This window comes from Barbus barbus (genome assembly GCF_936440315.1).
Source record: "Barbus barbus genome assembly, chromosome: 18".
Classification (NCBI taxonomy): domain Eukaryota; kingdom Metazoa; phylum Chordata; class Actinopteri; order Cypriniformes; family Cyprinidae; genus Barbus; species Barbus barbus.
In genome coordinates this window covers 21,378,570-21,405,402 of record NC_136746.1, presented here as the reverse complement: position 1 = coordinate 21,405,402, position 26,833 = coordinate 21,378,570, and the positions used below count along the sequence as shown (strand labels likewise).

The following is a 26,833-nucleotide window of genomic DNA, read 5'->3' as shown; positions in this document are numbered from 1 at the left end:
TAACAATTAATGTGGTGGAGCTCCACAGTGGCAGCTGATGCTAAATACTGCACAGTTTTGTTTACGTAGAAGCGCATTAATAAAGATGAGACCCTGCTGGGTTTGAGGAGAAGAGACCAAGAAGATACTAGAAGAAAGGGAAGAGGAGGAGGATAAGTTTCCTCCTCCATTCCTTCAAGTAGCCCACAACATTTTGGGCAGCTGAAATCTACCCTGCAGTGTTAAATAGAGAGAACTAGATAGCGTGAATTCATTTTTAAGTGATATTATGTATAAATATTTCTGACTGATCATAGCAGATGTGATGCGGAAAAGCATTATAATCGAGCATACATTGAAATGTGCAAGTAGACGTACGTACGTTTTTACTCACTAGTAAACAATCAGATTTCACCTTGAACACTGAGTGAATACCTTTTGACAGGAAAAAAAAGAAGATTTGATCTAAGAGAGTAAACTCCAGTGTGTGGCTTAATGTTAGCTGATGCATCAAAGTCAGAGATGTGTCCTTGGTCAAACGCTGAACTCTCGCTACAGCTACACAAACAAACCAAGCTGTGCTTTGTTTTCTTGAAAATGAAAACGGGACTGCAGACACAAAAATGGATCTGCTGTTGTGTGATGGTTCAATAATTCATAACAATGCTTCATCTAATGTTTCCGTCTGTTGATTAGCCAGAGTATTTATGACCACATTGCCAAAGTGTTTTGAAGTGATATTCAAGCACCATCAACCGTTGCATTGATATTTGATATTTTTACAAATGATCTTTGTCCTTTTTTTAATGTGTTGAGAGACAAAGGGTTGTTTTAGGGATATGAGGAATATTAAAGTACAGAAGGATTTTGTTAAAAAGGAAATTTATGCTGAAACTCTAGACAATAAACATGCACTCTATAAACCTTTACGCTGTATTCAACTTTCAAAATTTCTGTTTAAATACATGTTTTGTGGAATGGATTGGACCCACTCACTTTTTTTTAAAAGTACAAAAGTACAATGTTACAACATTTTAACAATATGTAAAAAAAAACCACAATGACATGTTTTCTGTTATATCCAATTTTACAACTTAATTACCATGATAAGAAAATTCCATGAATACTAAAACAACTGTAAAATCATGATTAAACAGCTCAAATAATGCATATTCTATGACAGTTGCATAACCCTAATGAAATTATCATCAAACTTCACATTTTGGGTAAATAATTAAATAAATAAATAAATAAAGGTAATCTGGAATAATGCTGTCAGTTAAAATGAACTTGAACTAAACTGGGAATATTCCTTTAAGAAATCAAAATTAATTTAATAAATTCCACATGCTTTATCATACAGCGGGCCTCTGAATATTACACAGTACTGTAAGTTACTAAATAATCAAATTTTTCAAGCGTGCACCCTTTAGTAAGAAATGATTTACTGAATGGGACTAACCCTCAAAAAAGGCTATTGTCCTAAATAAATCACTGGCTTCATTGTCAGATTGAGGTAACACACGCAGTTTTATTTAGTGCCTTTTTCCGCTATAGTGGGAGGATAATTACTGTCATTTATTAATAATCCCAGGGCCAGTCTTCAGTAATGTGTGCCACATGTGACAGCCTGATCCTACAAGTGTCCCATTTGCCTCTGAGATACACAAGTCTTGGTTCTATCTAAGCCAAAAGAAAGTGAGACGCATGAAAAAAAATGAGAAGAAAGAGGTCTGCTGATCACTAATAGCGCCCAATTTTCTTGTCTTTGGCAAGAGAGAATCAAATGATGGGAACAGCGATCCAAAAGGGCACTTTTTGGATGTCATGTCCCATCGGCTTCAAGTAAAGTATGCTTATGAGAAAAAGAGCCAGGCTAGCCGGGTTTTAGCTCATTACTTACAGGCACTTTCCTGAGGCTGATAGTGGGTTGTTTCTTCTTGGCGCTCAGAGTCTCTGTCCAAACACAAGGAAGCATTTTATCCCTTAGGCTTTGTTTTTCCTCCCCTCTCTTTTGCGTTTAATTTCAACATTAGCTAAGGCAATATAATTTGCCATCCGGTGACCTTGACAGATTGTAGCAGGGACACAGGCCAGCGCTGATGCCTTTGAGGAATTTAGCTCACTAGGTACAACTTTAACTGAATTCCCCTTCCAGAGCTTTCAGCTCCTTCCTGACCACACAAATCCTGCCATTTATTTGTCCAATTTTTCTTTTAATCAACAATGAAAGCCTTTGAGATACAAACAGGTATAAAAAAAAACATGCTGAAGATAAACAGATATCTAATTAAATCTGTTATCTTTTCAGCCTTCTACTCATCCTTTCAAATTGAATTTATTCACAAAAAAGCTAAACAGACAATAGGAACCTTAAACAATGTTATTTTCCCTGTATTTCATTTCATCTTATTTTATATATAAAAAAAAATAATAATAATAATAATAAATATAAATAAATAAATATATATATATATATATATATATATATATATATATATATATATATATATATATATATATATATATATATACACACACACACACACATATACACTCACCTAAAGGATTATTAGGAACACCTGTTCAATTTCTCATTAATGCAATTATCTAATCAACCAATCACATGGCAGTTGCTTCAATGCATTTAGGGGTGTGGTCCTGGTCAAGACAATCTCCGGAACTCCAAACTGAATGTCAGAATAGGAAAGAAAGGTGATTTAAGCAATTTTGAGCGTGGCATGGCTGTTGGTGCCAGACGGGCTGGTCTGAGTATTTCACAATCTGCTCAGTTACTGGGATTTTCACGCACAACCATTTCTAGGGTTTACAAAGAATGGTGTGAAAAGGGAAAAACATCCAGTATGCGGCAGTCCTGTGGGCGAAAATGCCTTGTTGATGCTAGAGGTCAGAGGAGAATGGGCCGACTGATTCAAGCTGATAGAAGAGCAACTTTGACTGAAATAACCACTCGTTACAACCGAGGTATGCAGCAAAGCATTTGTGAAGCCACAACACGCACAACCTTGAGGCGGATGGGCTACAACAGCAGAAGACCCCACCGGGTACCACTCATCTCCACTACAAATAGGAAAAAGAGGCTACAATTTGCACAAGCTCACCAAAATTGGACGGTTGAAGACTGGAAAAATGTTGCCTGGTCTGATGAGTCTCGATTTCTGTTGAGACATTCAGATGGTAGAGTCAGAATTTGGCGTAAACAGAATGAGAACATGGATCCATCATGCCTTGTTACCACTGTGCAGGCTGGTGGTGGTGGTGTAATGGTGTGGGGGATGTTTTCTTGGCACGTTTTAGGCCCCTTAGTGCCAATTGGGCATCGTTTAAATGCCACAGCCTACCTGAGCATTGTTTCTGACCATGTCCATCCCTTTATGACCACCATGTACCCATCCTCTGATGGCTACTTCCAGCAGGATAATGCATCATGTCACAAAGCTCGAATCATTTCAAATTGGTTTCTTGAACATGACAATGAGACTATACATGACAATGAGGCACTGTACTAAAATGGCCCTCACAGTCACCAGATCTCAACCCAATAGAGCATCTTTGGGATGTGGTGGAACGGGAGCTTCGTGCCCTGGATGTGCATCCCACAAATCTCCATCAACTGCAAGATGTTATCCTATCAATATGGGCCAACATTTCTAAAGAATGCTTTCAGCACCTTGTTGAATCAATGCCACGTAGAATTAAGGCAGTTCTGAAGGCGAAAGGGGTCAAACACAGTATTAGTATGGTGTTCCCAATAATCCTTTAGGTGAGTGTGTATATATATATATATATATATATATATATATATATATATATATATAAATATTTTAAACTAAACTGAGATTACAGTAATTATAAATATAGATTTAAATTATATATAGCCCATTTTTATATATATATATATATATATATATATATATATATATATATATATATATATATATATATAAGGGCTGCCAAAATTCATGCGTTAACACAAACTCATTTTAACTGCATTCATTTTATTAATGCGCGATTAATGCAACGGGCACTTTCTATTTGACCCGGTCTAGCCCGTAGTTGGAGAAATGGAGATGCTGACAGTGTTGCCAACTTAGCGACTTTGTCACTAGATTCAGGGACTTTTTTTTTCCAAAAAAGTGCCTAGCAACAATACATAACACATAATTGGAAAAACCTTATTTAGTTTCGGAGAATCGCTGGTACTGCCACGCGAGCGCGAGGTTTTGCGTCTGCTCTGTTCTGAGAGGAGCAGCACTTTTAGTTAAACCAGATATTTATGTTGCTTCTCTAATTTTACATGCAAGTATAACCGAAATCACAAAACAGCTATTGGGAAGTCGTGGCCTAATGGTTAGAGAGTCGGACTCGTAATCCAAAGGTTGCGGGTTCGAGACTCGGGCCGGCAGGAATTGTAGGTGGGGGGAGTGAATGTCCAGCGCTCTCTCCACCCTCAATACCACGACTGAGGTGCCCTTGAGCAAGGCACCGAACCCCCAACTGCTCCCCGGGCTCTGCAGCATAATGGGTTAAATGCAGAGCACGAATTCCGAGTATGGGTCACCATACTTGGCTGAATGTCACTTCACTTCACTTCACTTCACTTCACTTCACGTCTTTGTGTTATGTGTATTTGATTTCAACAGATGACAGCAGCTTTTTGTGCAGATTAACATCTTGGAAGGGAGAGCTGGTTATAGTCTTAAAGGGCCGCGTTTCAGTCACTATTTCAGATTCATTCGGTTGTCTGACAACAGAAACAGTATTATACCACAATGAAAACAGTTTTACTGAGAATTTGACTTAAAAACTTGAAAAGTATTAATTTAAGGAACAGATAAAAATGTGCCATTAAGTTGCGATTATTCACGAGTTAACTCATGACAATCATGCGATTAATCGTAAATATTTTAATCAATTGACAGCCCTAATAGTGGGACCTGTAAAAATGTTTTCAGTAAAAGTAACAATTTCACCAGGCCAGCAGAAAAAAAAAATATATATATCTTATTGGTGAGACCTGTCATGGGCTACATGCTTGTTTATGCAAGAGCAAAAATAATAGCAAAAAGATGCTAATAATCTAGGATGAATTTCTTTCTGTGGCATCTGCTCTACATCACCAGAGACTTTAGCGCCTCAGTCTATGACGCAGTCTCAGGTCAACTGAAACTAGAGGAAGGAATGCAGGAAGGAAGCAAAGAAAAGGGAAAGAGTGAGATAAAGTGGCCTTGCACACTGTAAAATCTCTGTTCTCGTCAATTCCAGAGGGAAGAGAGAAGCCCGCAGGTAAGACTCCAGAAAAGGATGAAGTAGTAGAGCTCATTCTCTCTGCCTCTCGACCAAAAAGAGAGGGAAACACTTTCTGAGAGCAGATTGGAGGGAAAAGGCGCTCGTGTTCTGGCAAATTATGGAAGCATAAAAAGCCCATGCTGGAAATATTTGACTATGCCAAGATATAAAAGGTAAAAGGACCATCTGTGCCATTTGCATCCCACTCTCCCTGGTTGTATCTGTGGTGCAGCAGAGTAAACCATCTCTCAGCAGATGCCAATGGAACACAAAGTTAGTAATGCTGAGAGAGCTTGTGTGTCCAATCAGAATGAGCCTCAGAGATGATAAATATGCATTATAATGTGATGCAAGTTGCAAGTATAACCATGGCAACTGCCCCAGCCTGTTTTGTCTACGTAGTGTTGTTTGTAGTGAGCTTCCTTCCTCCGCTACCTTGAAGACCATGCCATAATGAAGCTGTTTTTGAAGACTTGATTGCATTAGTCAACTCATCTGAAGCATAGGGATTAGAAGAATCGATTCACCAATGCATTGTGATTCTCTCTCGAACTATTAATGATCCTCAAATTGATGAAATTATTACTAAATCTGTTTCTTGAAATGATTCACAAGATAAAATATTACGAATACAAGTATGGTGTGCAACACTACAGAAAGTCAAAGACATACCGTAATCACTGTTGCTACAAACCTGAGAAGCATCAAGAATCATTTGTAACCCTGGACCACAAAACCAGTCTTAAGTCGCTGGGGTATATTTGTAGCAATAGCCAAAAATACATTGTATGTGTCAAAATTATTGATTTTTCTTTTATGCCAAAATCATTAGGATATTAATTAAAGATGTTCCATGAATATATTTTGTCAATGTCCTACCATAAATAAATCAAAACTTAATTTTTGATTAGTAATATGCATTGCTAAGAACTTCATTTGGACAACTTTAAAGGCGATTTTATCAATATTTAGATTTTTTTGCACCCTCAGATTCCAGATTTTCAAATAGTTGTATCTCAGCCAAATATTGTCCTATCCTAACAAATCATACATCAATGGAAATCTTATTTACTCAGCTTTCAGATTATGTATAAATCTCAATTTAGAAAAAATTACCCTTTTGACTGGTTTTGTGGTCCAGGGTCACATTTTACAATCAGATTTAGGCTCACTGAATCTAAACAGAATCAAATCATGAGCAACCTAAAGATTTTCAACCCTAATAGGTAATGGTCATTTGTTATTTTCTGTTTTTGGCTCTGGTTTCACACATTTGGAGTGACTGACTTTCACCAAAAGCATAATTATTACTTCCCAATTCATGAATTATACATATTTCATTCAAGAATAGAGGTTCTCTGAGTCGATGTCACAACCCAAAAATGGATCACAGGTCTGTTCTGAAATGATAGCTGACAACAGGGTAAAAAACAATAAATGCAAATAGCTATTAAACTATTAATATTACTTTTAACTATTAAAGCAGGAGAAAATGCTTCTAATTTTTTTACTGTTGACATCAAAAGCTAAACCATCTGTATTTTACTGCAACCGTAGATGTAATTTAATATGAATTAAATATTTAGTCCAGAGTTTCTTCTAATGTAATAAAAATGTAGTCAATTTAGTAAATTTTAGCTGACTTTGCTGGGCCTGTTCTGGTATTTAAAAAAAATGGCTCATAATTGATTTGGGACATTTTTGTTTCTTTTGAGCGCTAAACAAGTTTGGTACTGTGTTGGGTCACCACTTGACGTCCAATATAAAATCCCTGTCCTGGAGCAAAACCAGCCGAGTACCACTAGCATACAATTAATTATGCTAATCTGGTAACAACTTCACTTGGCGACACAGCGTGACTTATTTGTAAAGCATGATTTCAATAAACTACAAACAAAGCAGTGAAATAGACTTCTGCAATTATGGAATGAAGGCGCTCAAAAACATATTCTGACATGATAAAAAGAAAATAAAGAAAATAAAAACACAGACAGTCTCAGAATGGGTGTGTGGGTGGAAATTAGTCACAGAAGAGTAAATGCTCAACACAAGAAAACCAAACGATGGGTAGAGTATACAGAGAGAGAGAGGGAGGGAGGAAGAGAGAAGCGAGGGAAAGCTCGAAGACTTCAAGTAGATGTCGGCTTTGACAGAGAAATAATGAAGTGACATGATGCTGATGTAGAAAGAGACAAAATGCAGCTTACTCGTTTGATGTTTTTAGGGCTGATGAATCTCCTAAGGGCTGAAGAGGAGACATACAGTATGTTTCTCTCGCCGAGATTCTGCCTTTCCACTAATGAATCACATCATCCAGCCACAGAGGATTCGATAAGCCTATAAAAAGCTTTAGCTCAGGCATCACTGTCTGAAAGATTGCTTTAAGGTTGCTGGATGCTGTTACATCCAATTCAATTGTTTCAACTCAGAAGTGACATAACATTAAATCAAGGACAGTAGAGAAAGCCACAGAGCTTCTCATTTAGTCAATATCAGCTTCTTGTTAGAAAAGACAGGTAGCAGAACACAAAACATTTAACAATGTTTGCAAGATATTTGAGCTGCTCCACATTTCAACGACAGGAAAATCAAATACAGAATAGGATATTTAAAAAAAAAAAAAGAAAAGAAAGCTTAGGTTTAATCGTACAGTTTTAAGAAAGCTAGAGGAAGCAAAAAGGAATTGAACATACTGCAAAAGTAAACCAATTTTACAAGTTGTAATGGTTAAAAAAAATCAGACTAGTGCATGTTTACTTGGAAAAACTTTTTTTTTTTTTTTTTTAAACAGCGGCGATAAAAGAATGCAAGGATATAACCTTAAGGAGGTTAGTTGGTCTCCTACCCTGGCATAGCTTGCTAGATTTGTTTGTTTTGCTAGTTTTAGACAGGTTATGGGCACTAGTCAGCTGATAAGGCTGAAAAACCAACTGACTGACTATCTAAACAAGGTAAACCAGGCTGCGAGACCAACTAAATTAACTAGAACCAGCAAACCACATCATTTAAGAGCACTAGTCAGCCGGTAAGGCTGGGAGACCAGCTGATTTCCCAACTAAACCAGCTTAACCAGGCTGGGAGACAAAGAAACTTATCTAAGACCAGAAAACTACATCATTCAAGAGCACTAGTCAGCTGGTAAGGTTGGGAGCTGGATATCCAACTAAACCAGTTTAATCCAGCTGGGTGACTAGCTAAATTAACTAGAACCAGCACACCATATCACTTAAGAATACTAGTTAACTGTTAAGGCTGAAAGATGAGCTAGCTGACCAACTAAACCAGTTTAATCAATCTGGGCAACTAGCTAAATTAGCTACAACCTGCAAACCACAAACCACATCATTCAGGAACACTAGTCAGCTGGTAAGGCTGGGAGCTGGATAACCAACTAAAACAGCTTAAACAGGCTGGAAGACAAGGTAACTTATCTAAAACCAGTAAACTACTATATTCAAGAGCACTAGTCAGCTGGTAAGGCTGGAAAACCAGCTGGCTGACCAACTAAACCAGGTTAACCAAGCTGTGAGACCAACTAAATTAACTAGAACCAGAAAACCACATCATTTAAGAGTGCTAGTTAACTGTTAAGGCTGAAAGATGAGCTAGCTGACCAACTAAACCAGTTTAACCAGGCTGGGTGACAAGCAAAATTAGCTACAACCCACAAAACACTTCATTCAAGAACACTAGTCAGCTGGAAAGGCTGGGAGCTAGATAAACATCTAAACCAGCTTAACCAGGTTGGGAGACTAGCTAAATTGGGTAAAAGTAGTAAACCGCATTATGTAAGAACACTACCCAGCTGTTAAGACTGGGAGACCAGCTGGTTGACCACCTAATGACCAACTGAAAATCCACATAGCTGACTAAACACAAGCTTGACAAGGCTGGGAGACCAGTTAACCATCCTAAACCAGCTAAGACCTGCAAATCACCGTCTAATGGGGTTTAGTAGAGCAATGACCTTGTTTATCTACATCAGACCACCTCAGGAGAAGCCCATAGATTAAAGTCCGTTAATGTTTTAAGCACATCTTCACCACAGCAGGCGGACGGCACGACACAGGACACCCTCTCTCATTCTAAATCCCGCAACGCCGCCTCGTAGCAACGCAGTCTTCCAGCCGCTACCAGCGTGACGCTCATCATCACTCACGAGTCAGAGAATGCCATAAGCTAATGGAATAAATCAAGGATGAAATATCAATCAAATTACAAACTAATAGTTCCCTTAATGTCTTTGTTGGAGTACAGATGGCCCCTTCAGCCAGCCAAGCACACCACAGCAAGTCATCATGATAATCAGCACACTAATAATACCACTCCATTAATCACACATACGCGCTCGAACTGCGTCGCTGCAAACAACGGGTGCTCTGCTGCAGGAACATCACAAAGTTGAAACATGGTAACACTCACTCATTACACTGGTAATTAACTTCTCTAGAATCATGCTTATTGTTTAAAATAAACGACAAGGTAAGATATCCGATGAGGGGGGGCTTGTGAGCGCTGCTGTTCCCTGGGCTTCTGCATACAGTGGTCTTCATTTCATGCAACATAATAAAATAAAAAAAATAAGGGCAACATGCTGATACTTACATTTAGCAGGGAGGTCGTAGCCGCAGGTGATCTTGGCTCTTCCAGTGTCACAGCCGTTTAACGAGTGGCACTCTTCATACAGGAGATGACCCGCGGCTCTGTGTATGCAGCCATCCACTGAAAGAGAGAAACAACACTGATGTGACAACAGAAATGTTTTTTTTCCCAGCTGAAATAAAAATGCTGCCATTTATTCACCATCATGTTGTTCCAAAAGCACAAAAGTAGAACTGTCACACACAACAACAGTTCATAGCCTGTGACAAGGTCTGTCTATGCCCAATAGGGACAAAAAAATGGTGAGGAAAAAATATTATATTCCTGAAAGGATTCTCCTTTTGTGCTCCACAGAAGACAAAGGCATTCAGTTTTGGAACAAAATGAAGAAATGATGATTTAAATTCTGTGCTGAGCTATTCTTTACAAGTTAATGTTTGCTTGTTTACTTTACAAGGCATGACCCTTGAGCTACTGATACTAAAAACCACTTCATATCCCTGACCACTGTTGATTTGTATAAAATGAATGTATTTTGTCTTGAAGCTTTTGTTTGGTGTGTTGTTTTTCTCTCCCTTGGTTGTCCCCACCTCCCCATGTTTTAATTTCACATAGGTAAACCCAGGATGCCTTTGACTGATGGTACAGCTTACATGAGTAGGCAGAGAAATAGAAATACAAATGATTTCCCTCCTTCTAAAAGCCCATGACCCATTATCAATCACAGAGAAATATCATAAAGGTACAGTCATATGAAAAATAAATAAATCTGCAGAACATGTAAGCAGAAATACACGAACAGACGCAGAGCTCTTGTACTACTCTCAAGAAGAGCATTATAAAGAGAACATGAACTGAACTGACCCCATTTGCAGTATGTACACGTCATTCTTAAGAAAAAAAATATTTTCATCAAAATGTAATAACTTTTTCAATATCTGAAATGTATTATCTGTTCTATTAATGTAACTAAGGATGACATTAGAGAAACACTTTAACCAATTATAGTACAGTCTACCTTTCACGACCCAATCAAATCTAGCCCTGTACTACTGGGGGGGTAATAACTTTGGCACATAACTTTCCAGGTAGTATGGATATGAATAATGTGTCAAATCATATGTATTTCAAATCATATGACAAAATAAAAATGTCAACCACTTGGGATCAGTCACATATTTAGGATAAGAACAATCTATTTTCTGCATAAAGCATAAACATCTACTTAATATTTCACACCAAAATGTCACATTATTGACATTAAATGCATTCAGAAAGGTGTTGATGTTGACTTTGCACAAATTAAGACAAATCATTCCTGCTTCACAACCTGTGATTGATTGAACGCCCCAGCCAACAGGTCGTGATACATGTGACCTAAATGTATGTTTTAGCTGCTGCCACTGATCTGGTTTACGGAGAGATGAACAGCATGTCATAAAGGAGATCAGTCTCAGTACGCTAATGACACAAGCAAATGAGAGGCAATAAAGATGACAGACAGCCCGCTGTTACAGAAGAGAGGATGAGCTCGAGCTAAATTTCATGATCGACCTGATCCACTCGCTCATTCATTGTGCAATGACGTTGTAAATGAGTGTGAACAGCTTCAGTAAAAAACAAAGCCCCATTTTCCTTGCTCTTGTTCCTTGTCAGAAACTCCACCTAAGTTGACAAAAACTACATACCGTTTTTTCGTCACAATTTTCTTTAGGAGACACCAGCTGGAGGGAAGACTTTTCCACCACGATCAATCATCTTTAATGGTCTGAGCGACAGCAAGTCGACAGATACAGATTCTGATGGCTTTTGAGAAGGCACTCAGTTCGAAAAGATGAAGACAGTGACAGAGCTTGCAATGAGAGAATCGGTTGCTCAGACAGCCTGACAATTACCTCATCAAACGCCATCAGAACGCAATGAACATGTTGACAGAGTTGTGTAGGCGTACTTCTTTACATCCTGCTGTTATGTGAAGATTGTATGTTTCTTTAATGCATACAGTTACTGATAAATGCTGAGAAATCAGCATCGATCACATGGAGGGATCACTCAAGTTCAACAAAGCACATTTTATATAACAGCTCAATATAAAAGAAGTTAATATTGAGAAACATAGATTTTAGAGATTGCCTACTTCTGTTCTGTCAATGAAAATAGTTCCAAATCAAGGCCAAATCAGTACTGGCTGTCATGTCTCCCAGCAAAAAACAGCATTTGTGTTTGATTCCTGAATGAATCAGCATTTTGAACAATTAGATTTTTGTGAATGATTCAATGACTCACTCATAAAGAGAGTCATTTTTGGGGGGGTTGTGGCTAGCAGAGATACAGCTATGGCTGGAAGTGATGCAAAATCTCGCTGGATGAAAAAAAAAAATAAAATAAAATAAAACAGAAGTAAATTAAATGCAAATAGCAAACTAACCAGTCTACATTGTGGCAAAGTCCACTGAACCAAAATCTTTTAAAATCTCACTAGATGGCCAGGAAAAAAATTAAACAGCCAGTGAAGAAGACAGCTAGCAAAGATTTTGCAAGACGTCCAGCCATAGCTGTATCCCTTCTAGCCACAATCCTTATTTTGTTCCTGAATGAATCAGTGAACAATTCAATGCTTCACTCATAAAGATGGATATTAATGAATCATCATTTTTAAATAAATTGGTACAGTGAAGAATTCAATGACGTGTTTTCTACATGAATAAATTAGTGTTTTGAACGAAACAGTGCAGTGAAAGACTAATTGACTTGCTCAAAAAGTCTCTTGGCGCCACCTACTGGTGTTACGATGTACCCTGCATAAAGAATCACTGACTATACTTCATTTACAGACTTGAGAGTCAAAGTTACTCTGCTATTTATCAGCACTCTCTGCTAATCAAATTCGCGGACCATAACCAACTATTATATAATTTTGAACACTTTATAAACCAATGCCTACAATATAGCAGGCCCCTGTAAACAGAGTCCATTACGCATAAAGCCTCTTGCTCAGCAAACAGCATTACCATAAAAACAGCATATTTTGCTGCATGTAAAGCACATTATTACAGCTCTAATGCGTTAGCATTAAAAGTCGGTTGGCTGTGAATCACGCCTCTCGTGAATACGCCTGGTCAAGCACACCACAGCCTTTGAGAGATGAGTGTTACAGGAAGTGGAGCATGTTATTGCAGATTGCAAGCACGGTTAAAAGGCAATAAATTCTTGTAGTATGTTGAATAGGTAATCAACATGCATGTGTGAATGTTTGGCCTTCAGCAGGAGAGAAGCATTTAAGCAGGAAATAAACCCTCAGTAATGTCAGTCTGTTAGATGTGTTTACTCAAAAGCAAAAATTAATAACGCTTCGCAAAATGCTTGTTTTTCATTAAGGGCAGTTAAAAGAAAAGCTCATGATGTTAAGGTTCATCCCACTTGCTGACTGATCCTAGTCCTCAAGCAACCCACTGAGGAGGTTGATTTAAATGAATAGTATTTCATAACATATTCATATTATTTTATATAAACGGTTATTAATCTCTAACGTTTTCCTGATTATGATTATGGACATGTTACCAGTCTAGAAATATTTTGCACTAATACAATTTTAATACAACTACATCATAACATACATATAGATTATCCATCACCTAGAGATGAGCACTAGCATAATGTCTTCCTCTAATAATGTCAGAGTTCAAATCCTGAACATCCATGCTTCCTATTTGTACATAGCTGTTGAGCAAAATCTGTAACTGGAGGCCAAGGAGCGGATGGAGATCGGGAAATACAAGTCAATCAGCACATGATCAAAATCAAGATTTTCTCACCCTCTCACAGCCTGTCAAAGCCCATTATTATCTGACCTGATGCTGCTGGTGAACACATCAAATGTGTTTCAGCTTTTGTGAAGCCTTCTCTCCTATATCTGATTATTTGATGGTTATGCAGCTCTCGTATCAGTGCCCTCTGCATGTCTCAGGCTGGTCAGAAAAACATCACAAATGCTGATTTATTCTGTATCCTCACAATCCCACGCCAAGCATGTACCATAATGGCCTGATAGCTTTCATCTTCGCTCGGATCAGCCTAAAAAAAGTGTTTTTACTTTTTTTCTCTTGCTTATTTTGTGTTTATCACTGACAAGGCCAGTGACTCGGTTGAGTAGTTTCTTGTAGAAATATGTAGATTTCTACAGACCATCAGGGTTAACGCAGACACACCAATTTCATGGATGCAAAAATGCATGTTGCATTGTAAAATCAGCAACTCTGTAGGGAGCACTGTAAAATGGCTTATAGGCATGGAAGATTTAGCTGATGAATGTACTACATATAGACAGGGATGGCTTCAGACTAAATACAGTCTATGTATGTGTGTGTGTGTGTGTGTGTCAATGTAAAAACAGCTACTAAATAAATAAAAATAATACTACCAAGTTTTGGAGTCAGTAAGCAAGAAAAAATTCACAATTTTTACAATAAATGTTGTTCTTTTGAACTTTCTATTTAACAAAGAATTCTGAAAATAAATGTATCATGGTTTCCACAAACATACTAAGCAGCACAACTGTTTTCAACATTCATAACAATATGAAGTGTTTCTTGAGCACCAAATCAGAATATTTGAATGATTTCTGAAGGATCATGTGACAGTGAAGAGTGGAGTAATGACTGCTGAAAACTAAGATTGGACGTCACAGGAATAAATTACATTTTAAAATATATTCAAACTAGGGGTCGACCGATATGTGTTTTTCAGGGCCGATGCCGATACCGATTATTACAGGCCAAGTAGACCGATAACCGATATATTGAACCGATATATGTCTGGTGTAAAAATGAAAATGAATGTCAAAATTAAGAATAACAAGGGCTCTGACAAAAACGGCCTTCCCTAGTGTTGGTTGCACTTCTTACTCTTGTCTTCCCCCATGCATCCATCTACAATAAGGGTAATATATAAAGAGAGAGTTAAAAGTGGGGCCACTGCATGCTTCATGATTAAGCCTATGAATACTAAATACTACAGCTAAACAGCTTGGGGAAATGTAAGTATTTGGCTTCAATAATTTACATGTTAGAAATGTATGTGTAATAGCATAACCTCTCATAATTCTTCATTAATTATTTTCGGTTGACTAAATCATAACCTACAAGAGGGGACTATTCAATTCATCATCTAATGCACATCAGTTGATTAATTTAAAAAGCGCAATGTATATAATAAGTGTAAATAATTTAATTGTCTTCATAGCTCCATTGTAGAAGTTGTGAAGAAGACCGCAACTATTTTAATGAAACTATAACACTAATAGCCTGTTATAGGCTCACTTGCTTCAATAGCCTATTGAAATGTCCCAATTTCCGTCATCATAATCTTGGCCTATGTGACAGTATCTTAATCTTGGCCTATGTGACAGTATCTTAGTCTTGGCCTATGTGACAGTAATTTCCATTAGTTTTCATTTACAGAGCAGTGCAAATGAAGGCATAAAACATTAATTTAATTGATATTTTAATCAAATGAGAGTTAAACTATTTTTTTTCAGACAAATGTTTACTATTAAAATTAAAACATGTAAGAAATAGCGTATTGTGTGATTGTTCTTTTAAACAAAAGTTGTAATAATTGTAGTAGCATTAGTAAATAAACCAAACTTTTATTTTGACGGGTTGCCATGAGGACCTCTTAAGTTTCTGTAGCCTATTTATGATATGACGATCGTTTTACTCAAACGAAACAGTCAAATGCTCATGAAGTAACTCTCAGAGCAGTTCTGGGGATGATGTTCATGTATTTATGTCCTCATTTAGTGACATGGCATATGCGGAATACACCGCGAGCGTCGCGCACTTCAGTGTGTGTGTGTGTGTGTGTGTGTGTGTGTGTGTGTGTGTCAAAACCGCGCGTCTGTGCCATTCACATATACAGAGACACGCCGAACATGCTGAATTCATATTTAAATAGTCTTTTTGCAGCTTAATGTTTACAGCTAGTCCATATCATGAGTCGATTTAAGTGTACTGACCTACTTTTGATTAATTCATCCAAACTTTGACTAATTCCGTGACTCCGCGTTATACAGTAAATGCTATTTATATGACTGGATTCCGCGATTCCCCCTGCGTTTCCCCCATCTCGGAAACCATAAATAGATAATATTGAGGTTTTTACAACTTCAGTGTAGTGGATTGTAATTTCTTGCAACTTGAGCAACGTCTGCTGCTGCCTTTGAGAGAGAACTGATGCGTGATGAAGTAGCACCAGTTAGCAAGCGCTTTCGGTGTGAGAGCGCCTTTAGTCTTCCACGTTGATTGGTTGGACTCCTGACTCTCAACAAATCAGATGCGCGGTGGGCGGAGACTGCTCTAGGCCACAGAGTGGTGAGTTCCGACAGGCTGCATCAGAGCCAAATTGCGCGTTTCAAAATTAAATAATTTTATCGGCACATCGGTTTTGAAAATGACCGATGCCGATTATCATAAAAATGCTTAATATCGGTGCCAATAATCGGCCAGGCCGATAATCGGTCGACCCCTAATTCAAACAGAAAACAGCTATATTCAAAATCTAATATTTCACTGAAGCACTCTATTTTAATTAAAGAAATGCAGCCTAGGCGAACATTAAAAAGATGTTCAAAAACATAAAAAAACAGTAGGATATAAAAACTTTGCTGTGCCATAGCTGTTTTTATATTAAAAGCTCAATAAAATTACATAAATCTGGAAAATAACAGTGATAGAAATGTTTTAAAGATTTTTTTCATGCTCCTGTTGTGTTTTTTTTTTTTTTTTTTGATACGTTACATTTCATGCTTAAGATAAAAAATGAGATAAGGGACATAAAAGTGGCAGAAGTTAAAGAAAACACCCAGAAAGGAATGCTGGTAGATTGAACACGGATGTGTGAGAGTTCAGATTTAGTCTTTGCGCATCTTCCGATCACCTCTAGCAGGTGCTAGGTGAACTCTCCCCATGAGAGAAGAGAGCCAGGCCGGGTGAGAGATGTCTTCAGGTGCCTTGGAGCCTTCACCAGCTGCTGCTGAATCCTCCTCCTCCTCTTCATCATGTTCTTCTCACTGGGCTCAAGTCCCTGGACTCTCGTCTTTTGTCCGACTGCATGGAATTATCTATCACCCACATGCACACCAACACTCACATTAGGGGTGTTTTCAGACTCTCATCAATATTCTAGGCGAGAGGCTGCTGGACTGCAAGGTCTGAAGCAAGTTCCCGATTAGAAAATATCCGCAATACAAGAGCTTCAGAGCAACATATCTCTGGCTCTCTAATGCGTCGCAACCAAACGTCTGTTTGGCATCAGCCTACGTGACTTCCCGAGGATATTAAACTGATTGCATTGTTGTATGGCGCAAGTAATGATTTTCAGAAGTAATCTGGGAGTTCAGCTCACTGTGACAGCAAATCCCGTTAGATGCGTTGAGAGGCTTCAGCTGATTTCTGTGGCCTTGCATCAAAGTAGCTCAGGTTTAATTTCGCTCCATTTGTTTGGAGACTAGTTCATACATCTCTAAAGACAGGCAATCTGAAATCGCTTTGGGCGCTAAAACTGAAATCGTCTGCTGGCTCAATACCGTAATCTCACTAACCCCCCACCTCACCCACCGCAGGTATATTTAGAGATGAATTCCGATAAAAAATGGCTTTCAAGATGAGAAAGCAGACCCGAGAGCCTATTCTCCCATCCACCCCAGGTAATGAGCCCTGGGGCCCGGCCTGGATCCCGGGCGCAATCATGTCCAGTCAGCCGATTCCTCGACTTTCTAGTCAGACACAACAACACGTGGCACAAAACAATGTAATTCTTTGCGGGAATCAATAACCGCGGCTGTCTAACCAGGGGAATTTGTTTACGGCTCTGAATGCAGGACTTACTGTTCCCAATCGTTCCCTAGCGACTCCGATGATTTCTGTTCATGACAAATGAATTAACAACACCGAAAGCAGGTCTCAGCCGAGCCGCAGCAGAAGCGTGACCCAGATGCGAGCCGGGGTGTCAATTTATTTTCTAATCTGGGGAGGATTTAAGAAGAATTCCCTGCTGATTGCGACGCTAGCGAACTTACAAGGGCAGCCTCTGATCGTCATTAGCTAAGTGTGGTGTTTATTGTCACTTTTGAGCAGAGAACGTGTCATTAAGAGATATAGTGTGCTATTTGCGTCTTTCTGGTGCAATACTAACAATTAATGGTCTTACCGATACACTTAAGCAACACATTCGTTTCTGTATTTGGCTGCTTGATGTCAATTAATACTCGGTGAGCGCAGTCCAAGACGTTTCTGAGAGCTTCTACAAGTTGCCATCATCTGCTTTGTGGCTCATTATGCAAACTGTGACATCACAACAGAGGTCATCAAATAAAACCCACCAACAGCATATTCATGCAGTCCCCTAAAGTCTAAAGACTGATCGCTTGGCTATTAAAGAAATTTGCAATCCCTGGCTTCCTGTGCTTTCAAGACAGCTGCCAAGGCTCTAAAAACAGCACTTTCAGCCTGTAGTAATCCTGCAACTATGCCGCCCAGTGTAATATTTCACTCCTCTTCAAAAGCCAAGATGCCACCGCTGGACCTTTCAACAGCGGATCTGTCATTTATCCACTCCCCGACTATGCAGCATAGCATCTGGTGTTGTCTACCACGCCATTCCAAGTCTCCTCCGCCATTACCGCTAATGTTGCATCGATCCGCTCAAGGTGTGACTGTAGGATGTGTGACTCAGCGCCAGTTGAGTTATTAATTTTGAAGGTGTTCTGCATTGATTTTGTCAACAATAATGAAGACGAGATGAAAAATTTGCATCATTACGATAATTAATCAATTTTCAACAAAAACACTAAGATGTTAGGACTAAAAATGCACAAAAAATGTTTGAAGAAGAGAAATCTAGAAAGAATATGATTTGCACCAGTAAACTGAATAATATTATATATATATATATATTTTTTTTTTTTTTTTTTCTCTCAATCATAATAAAATATTTCCATTGACTAAAATTAGATGTTAGATTAGAATAAAACTTATTACAATGAATGAAACTGATTAAGGATTTTTCAGCAAAAAAAATACTGTACAGTGTGTAGGTGCTTCTCTCAGATCCTTGCAACCTCAATATCCTAATCATTCCTCCTGCAAAAGTGCAGACGGTGCCTGGGGAAAAGTCAGATACCTGTTGGATACATGCATGAGTTTCAACATTTTCCCACAAGCGCTGCGGCGAGACAGTAATGCCTCACTAACCCCCCAAAGGCCTTTCTCGCAAAGTCTTTCTCTCTCCGACTCTTTTCCTTTCAATTTTTCCCTCTGACACAAAGATCCTTGCTCTGCTTTCATTACAATACCCTGCTTTTCAGAAATGGTGTCAGGCACAATTTTCCCTCCCTAATTATTTTCCGTCCCCGTTGAGGTTTGGAGTTCAGGCCTGGGGGAGCAGCTGCCATTAAGTGCAGGCCGGGGTGGGTTAGGGTGGGCTGGGTGAGGAACAGAAACTCTGGAGGTGGAAAGAAATAAGAAGAACAACTCTTCTGTAAATTGTCCTAAATTAACTGCTCTGAGAGGAACACCTCCATGCCAAAACAGTTGGCAAACACTTGGTGGTCCCGTGCCATTCTGTTGGGCCGAAAGTCAACTTTATGATTAGGTAACTGAAAGTGTTGATTCCAACTCTATGCCTTATTTCCCAGCTCCACCCTGCCCCTCCTGTTCCCAGCCCCTGTGATTTACCACACAATTTTCTACCCAGCTAATTCTACTGGAGGAGATAATGGCATGAATTAGACCCTAATCAAGTGCCAATCAGAGATCCTTACAACTCTAAATGTCAGATATTAGTTGTCTCGTCACCCGTCGCTAGTTTCAGAGCTCCAACGAATTGTTATATTAGCTAATCACACTCACTGTTCAGGCAGTGGGAATAAAGAGAGCGACATTTTTCAAGTTCCCTTCAAAACGGTGATGAAAATTATAAAAGTCTCACCTGTCTCAATGTTAATATCAGATTTAACTGGGAAGATACAGATAAGAGTTCTGTCTTTTATGTTTGGTTGTGTCTGCATTTTAGCCTCTCATCTACAAGTAATTTCCGTTCTGTACACTTTAGACTTCTAAAGAGAAGACATGTCTATGATTCACGTAAACAGGTAAGATGTTTTTCATAATTTTAGTCATAGTTTTTATCGTTTTAATTAAATAAATGTAAATATAAATTTACATTTTGTCAATATTTCTCTGGCATATTAATTTTAGTCAGTTTTACTGTTTTAGTATAGTCGTACATATATTATAATGCAGTGGTCATTGAGTTTTTTTAATTTTATTGGAAAGGAATTTTTATGTTTATTTTGCAAGGATGTTTTCAATTGAAAAAGTGACAGTAGGCTTTTACAATGTTACTAAATATTTCTATTTCAAATAAATGCTGATCTTTTAAACTTTATATTTATCAAAGAATCCTGAAAAACATCAGTTAGGACAAAAATATTAAACAGCACAACTGTTTTCAATATTGTTAACAATAAGAAATGCTTCTCTAGCAGCAAATCAGCATATTTGAATGACTTCAGAAGGATCATGTAACACTGAAGACTAGAGTAATGACTGCTTAAAATTCAGATTTGCCATTACAGGAACAAATTTCATTTTAAAATAGAAACACCTAAAATAAGTATTTTAAATTGTAATGATATTTAAAAAAAATTTAAACATATACATATACATACATATATACAGGGTGCGATTTGTAGGGGGGATTTTCCCCCCTCTGGTTTATGCATCCCTGCCCCTGCTGAATTACTTTTATCCCCGGTGGGGATAAAAACATCCTGCGAAGCTGCTCTGATGTCCCGATCTATATCAAATGATTGGCGATACACGCTTTGAAGTCCCGATCTGAATCAAATGATTTGCGATCCGATTGGAGCGCTTCGAAACAGTGAATCATTTTGCGAGGCAATGTTTCAAAAAGCGCCATTGTGTTCTTTGCTCGTTTTCTCTATATAATTTATTCGTTGTTTGAATAACTTTCAATTACAATTAATAGGCCTAAGGTATGCCTGCAATGTTTTTATTGAACTGTGATCATGTTAAATACAGTTTTTGTCATATTAAAAACATTTCATAAAAATTTTCAAAAGCATACCCCCTTTGGGTTTTTCACAAATCGCACCCTGCATATATATATATATATAGAGAGAGAGAGCGAGAGAGACTTATTTCAAAAACCTTGAAGCATATTCAAATATTTCTCTAACTTAAACATGTATCAACATTTAGCAAAAACCTCCTGAAATAACATTGAGTATCCTACTGTGATACTGTGAATAAAATATTGCGTATATTTTATGCTTTGGGTATTTATTGTCTGTGGTTTGAAGCTTTTTAAACACTTTGGTTTTTAAAAAAATCTGAAAAATGTGTAGACAGGCCTTAGACTTAGAAGTCATGCTTGCTATGATGGATATCACAGGGTGGAGTAGATCTCACTTTTAGACATATTTCATTATGGAGGAGTACAAAACAGGAAACAAATGCTCTAAAGGGTCAAGTACAACATAGATCAACATGATTTGTTTCCACTTTCTCTTGTCTTCATTGTTACAGTGAACACATACTACGTACTTTTAGAGGCAACAATGTAAAAAAACAACAACAAAAAATGCACTGAAACACAGTGCTCCTATATTTCCAAATAAATATGTAAGATAAGCACAGCCCATTCTTTAAAAGGTCCAAATAGTGCATCCAGCAGCCCTGACTATCTTTAGAAAACTACATTTGATCTGTCTTTGTTGTGACTAAATTCTTTCAGTGAAGAAAAAAGCTCATAAAAGGTTTTAGTCCTCAGTCTCTCGCTGTGATCAAGCTGCTTTTCAGTGCACTCACATATCAATGTCATTAGGCCGGATCTGTGAAAACACAACCAATACACCTCTTAAAGCAACTCTGAGAAAGAGAAAAAAGACAGGAACCCCATTCCGAACATTCTTACTGGATTAGAAGATCTGCAGACACATCATAATGCATTTTCTTTAATGTTTTGGCCACAGTTGAGGAAAAAAGGAGGATAGAAACAAAGTCATTGGGGTAGCACTGGAATAACACTAGTGTCTAGGACCCAGGGGGTCGGGTCAGGCATTTCAAAGAAAACACAGGATTGTTCCCAGGCTCATAAAGCGTCCTGGGCCAGGTTAGGTTACCAAAGCTCATCTGGTGCTGGCGTTTTGCTGCACGGGACTCTGACAGCTGCGGACGGCTCGGTGCCAGACCTCGCCGGAGCCGGATTCCTGGGGACACCATAGCCCTGACACTTGCCGGTCATTCTGAATGTTTTGTGCTGTTTTGTTAGACTTGTATTTCTGGTGTGGGCTCTAGAGGAAGCAGAGTCTGTCAAATAAGGGCAAGAGATGGTCCACATTCTCAACAAAACATCAAGGCTGAAGAACTGTGGTTTGCGATTTCCTTCAGACAGTCATATTTACACACACACACAAACTTGCACCTCCTTTTTCCAAACAATATAACAGTGATTTTTCACCTTTGACTTCTCATACAGTGTCTTATTACAAAGAAAATGCTCTGCTGATATGACCATTATCACCTGCACCCTCAGGTCAGATTGCCTTTAGCACCTTTTCATACAGTCGCAATTACTCTTCTCCAGCAAAGCCAAAGAAACACATAAACACAGAGTCATTCAAGCATTCATTCACACACACAAATGTGCACAAGAAAACCACTTAAATGTACCACCAAAATATATTAAGTGTGAAAGAATATCTTGTCATTTCAAAGACCTTGGACAACTATGCAAGTGTTTAATTATTGCTGTTGTGCTACTGTTGCCATATGAATGCATGACTAGTGACTTGTTTACTAGTTTTTTTTTATTATTAGATTATATATGTGTGTATATATCTGTGTGTGTGTGTGTGTGTGTGTGTGTGTATGTATAGGAAACAAGTAGCACAAGCTCTGCATTTCCACCAGTCAGGTATCGCCATCAATGAATAAAAATACACATTAAATCGTCAATGATCGCAGTGTGACAAAAAATGTATTCCATTTCACTTCCAATTGAGACAGCAAAGCAGCTGTGTCTCGACCAGCACAAGGACACCAGTGAAGTGAATTCCATCCCAAGTTCAGCCTGGTGCCGTGAAGGTAAATAGACGGCCAGTCAGAGGTGAGTCCTGGGACAGAGGGCTTCTGTTCACTTGTTATTTCTGGGAAAATGACAACAGCGCTGGCCGCCAAACCCAAGTAATTACAGGCAAAAAGTGAAATTGAGCCTGTCCATCAGAAAGAAAGAGTGAGAAAAGGGGGAGAGAAAACACTATTCTGTCTCTCGCCGTTCCTGGCTCAGATGGACTTTTCCACAGAAGCAGTAATTACGGAAATGAAGAGAGATGGAGCCAGACAAACAAAAGCCACAATTTCAGATTAAAATGCATGAACATCTGCTTCTGTTGTGAGGCCGTGTACAGCCAGTGTACAGCCAGCGCATACAGAGACTCCACTGTGAGAATGATGGAGCCTGAATCTCCTGTGCCAAAATAAAATGAACTTAAACAAAAAACGGAAGAATGCAATCATACGTACTGGGTCAAAGGTCATGGGCCTGAAGTGAGGGGAATGAGTAATTGGACCGGAGCACAAGCGAGAGACGCACCTGTAGAGCAGCTCTATGTTTGACGGTCAAAGAAAATGTGTGATGACCTGAAAATGTAAGTTGCCAAGGCAGCCGAGAGTTGAAAATAAAAATATATACATAACAGACAGCAGGAAAAGACACTGAACAGTTCAATCAAAGATTGAGTGCCTACTTGAAATAGTTATTAGTAAAAACAAGAAGTCTTACGGAAATATTTATGAAGGACTAAGAATGTCATTTAAAAATAAAAATTAAAATCACACACATTATATATATGAAAAAATTCAAATAAAAAATATAGGTAAATATAATAGAAATCTATAAAATATAGAAATAATCAAATTAAATGTCATTTTAAAAAAATCAAAAAGTGTATTTTCTATATTTATTTATCAAATTTATTAATGCAGTACTCCTCTCATACACTCTAACTTGCACAGTTAAAAACAATATTGGAGAAACTAAGCATTAATCACAGCTGCCTACATCTGACATTTCTCAGCGGTTTAAATGATGCAGGTTAACAAGCAAACATCAGTAGATCAGACTCAAAGTATCTGTACCTTGAGACATGTTACCTGTCCGAGCATTTGAAATGTGTCAGCACGCTGATGTCTGAAATTCCAGCTGCTCAAAAGAACAGTAAATCTAAAAACCCTGACATTGATCAGGGTTAAGCTATTGCTGCCTGGCATCACTACTTAAGCAAGAAAAAAGGATGAAGTAACATTGCGTAGGCTGATCTAGCGGAGAATATTTGTGTGGAAATTGGATGAGATGGCTTTCCACATTCAATGTGATTGTGAAGGGCTAGAATCGGTCGAGACGTCGCGCAACATTAGTAGGCAAATGTGACAGTGAAACAATACCCTTGCGGTACACGCTTGCTTTGGTTTGAACGCTGTTTTTTTTTGTGAAAGTTTAATTGATTTTTATGTGTTAATCTCATTAAGATCGCAGTGGCAGTTGAGAGTGTAAACATCAATAAGGCCCATGCCAAAAATAAACACATTGTTGCAGTGATAAACATTAAGTCTGAATCAATGTTTCATATAGCAGATTTTTGTGAGAATAATCCAGCAGGAGTTTATTTTCCCCTTTTTTATTAAGAAGGAACAGCAGAACTGCTAAAATAAATTATTAGAAGGAAAATTGGTTTGGTAAGCTACTCTGCAGATCTATAAAAACCAAAAGTTTTGTGATTTTAATTCCATATCTATTGGAATTAATGTGATTTAAATGCTTGTATACTCCTAAAAGTTAATAAACCTTTGCACATTTAAAATTAACTGCAAAATGAAGTACAACAGCATGGGAAAGAAAACTGCACTAGCCAAACCATTTCATGTCATCTTTAAAATAACTACTCCAATATCAATTCCTCTCCAAAGTGTTCACTGTGAGCCCTAGAAATAATGCATGTGTACATAAGCCAGAGCTGGAAGAGCCTTTTTAGTAGTGACTACACAAATTAACATACATTCCTGCTGTTTGTACATTAGCTACTATTAGTGTAATCCTTCTATTTTTCTTTCCTATCTTCTTTACCACTCTCGATCATAATTAGTAAAGGCTAAGTATATTATACTACAGAATCCAAGTTTTTAGCTAGTCAAGTATCAGTCACTATGGAGAATGAATGCATTGGTCAGGAATCTTGTAAAACAGGAAATCATACTTAGCCATGCAAAGCTCAGTTAAGTTTATGTCTTAATTGTGAAAAATAGGTTCAAGATGCAACTTTGTCTCCATCCTTTATAAACATTTTAAGTTAACTGTCTTAAAAGGCCTCAAACTTCCTGTAGAAATTTCAACTGAGATTAAAATTTACATTGGTGCTTTAACGAAAAGGAAATTAAGAAACCGACCATGATGTACAGTACTGCTTTCGGTACAACTGGTTACACATTTCAGTTTCTCAATGGGTTGGAAAACAAGGAACAATCCAGTGAACACGCGCAAACAAAACCCCACTCTTTTGACTGGGCTTTATTTTTCTTTCTTTCTAACCCCCCTTCTTGTGACCGGCCACATGAACACACAAAGACAAAGGCGGCTAAGGCCAGAGTCAGTAAACGACAGAGAGGAATCCTGTCCAGTGATTTATCTGACGGGCCCTGACAACTTTCCAGCAGACTTCCAGAGAAAACTATCAATTAATTCAGCCGGTGTCAGCATGGGAGAGATTAAGCATTAGCAGCTGCCCACTAAAACACCCAGCGCTCCCCTACACACCTCCTCCCGCCCTCTGCAGGCCCAGCTGTATGGCACAAATCACTAGCCTCGTGCTGACCGGCACCGGCCCTGAGCACCGAGCACCTTCAGGGTGAAGCAAAAACACGAGTGCCACACGAGTCGCGTAAACATTTATAGCAAGATGTCTGTCTGAAACGTTTAAATGGTTCTTCAGATGAGTTTCCAGCAGATAACTATTCAAATACTGTAGTACTTCTGAGTGGGATTAATTTGATCTATTTGATGCATTTTCAATGACAACTGATGTTTTGCTCTTCAAACATTGTAATATTTTTGAGTGGGATTAATTTTATTTGATGTATTGAAGCAAAACAATAGATTTTCGATCATTTCAGTGTACAAAAAACTAATTTGATGCTTTTAATGTTTTTAAAAGAAGTGTTATGCTCATCGAGGCTGTGTTTATTTGATTAAAAATACAGGGAAAATAGTACTGTTATGAAATATTATAACAATTTACATTAACCGTTTTCTATTTTATATATATTATATTATATATATATGTATTCCTGTGATGCAAAGCTGAATTTAAATTATCTTTCAGTTTTACATGATCCTTCAGAATTCATTCTAATAAGCTGATTCGGTGCTCAAGAAATGTTTTTACATTTAATTATTATCAATGTTGAAAACTGATATTGCAGAGACGGATATATCTTTTTTCTGCTTTTCTTTTCATGCTTTGATGAACGGAAAGTTCAAAAGAACTGCATTTATTTGAATTAGAAATCTTTTGTAAATGATTTCATGCATCCTTCCTGAACAAGACTATTAAATCCTTGAGAGAAAAAAAAAACATTTTGAATGATAATGTATAAGTAAATATACAAATCTGTGAATCAAAATGAAAAATCCAAACAGGTGGTCATATGCATTAACATTTTTGTTGCAAAAGTACAAGACATGAAAACATGAAAACAAAACAAAAAGCTAAAATCTTAAAAAAAAAAAAAAAAAAAAGTTACATTTTAAAAAAGGACAAAAATGTCAATGTGCTTTAAAAATGCATTCATGAAACAGAGGAGCA

At 37.9% G+C, this 26,833-nt stretch overlaps 1 protein-coding gene across 2 annotated transcripts in view; it reads right to left on the bottom strand.

Annotated features, from left to right (window-relative positions):
- The window catches only part of macrod2 (mono-ADP ribosylhydrolase 2), a 532,294-nt gene that overhangs the window by 320,651 nt on the left and 184,810 nt on the right, over nt 1-26,833 (bottom strand). For both annotated transcript variants that reach the window (XM_079440480.1, XM_079440481.1), the window contains one exon: nt 9,895-10,011. In XM_079440480.1, the coding sequence (XP_079296606.1) occupies nt 9,895-10,011 (117 nt within the window). The remainder of the gene's footprint in view (nt 1-9,894; nt 10,012-26,833) is intronic.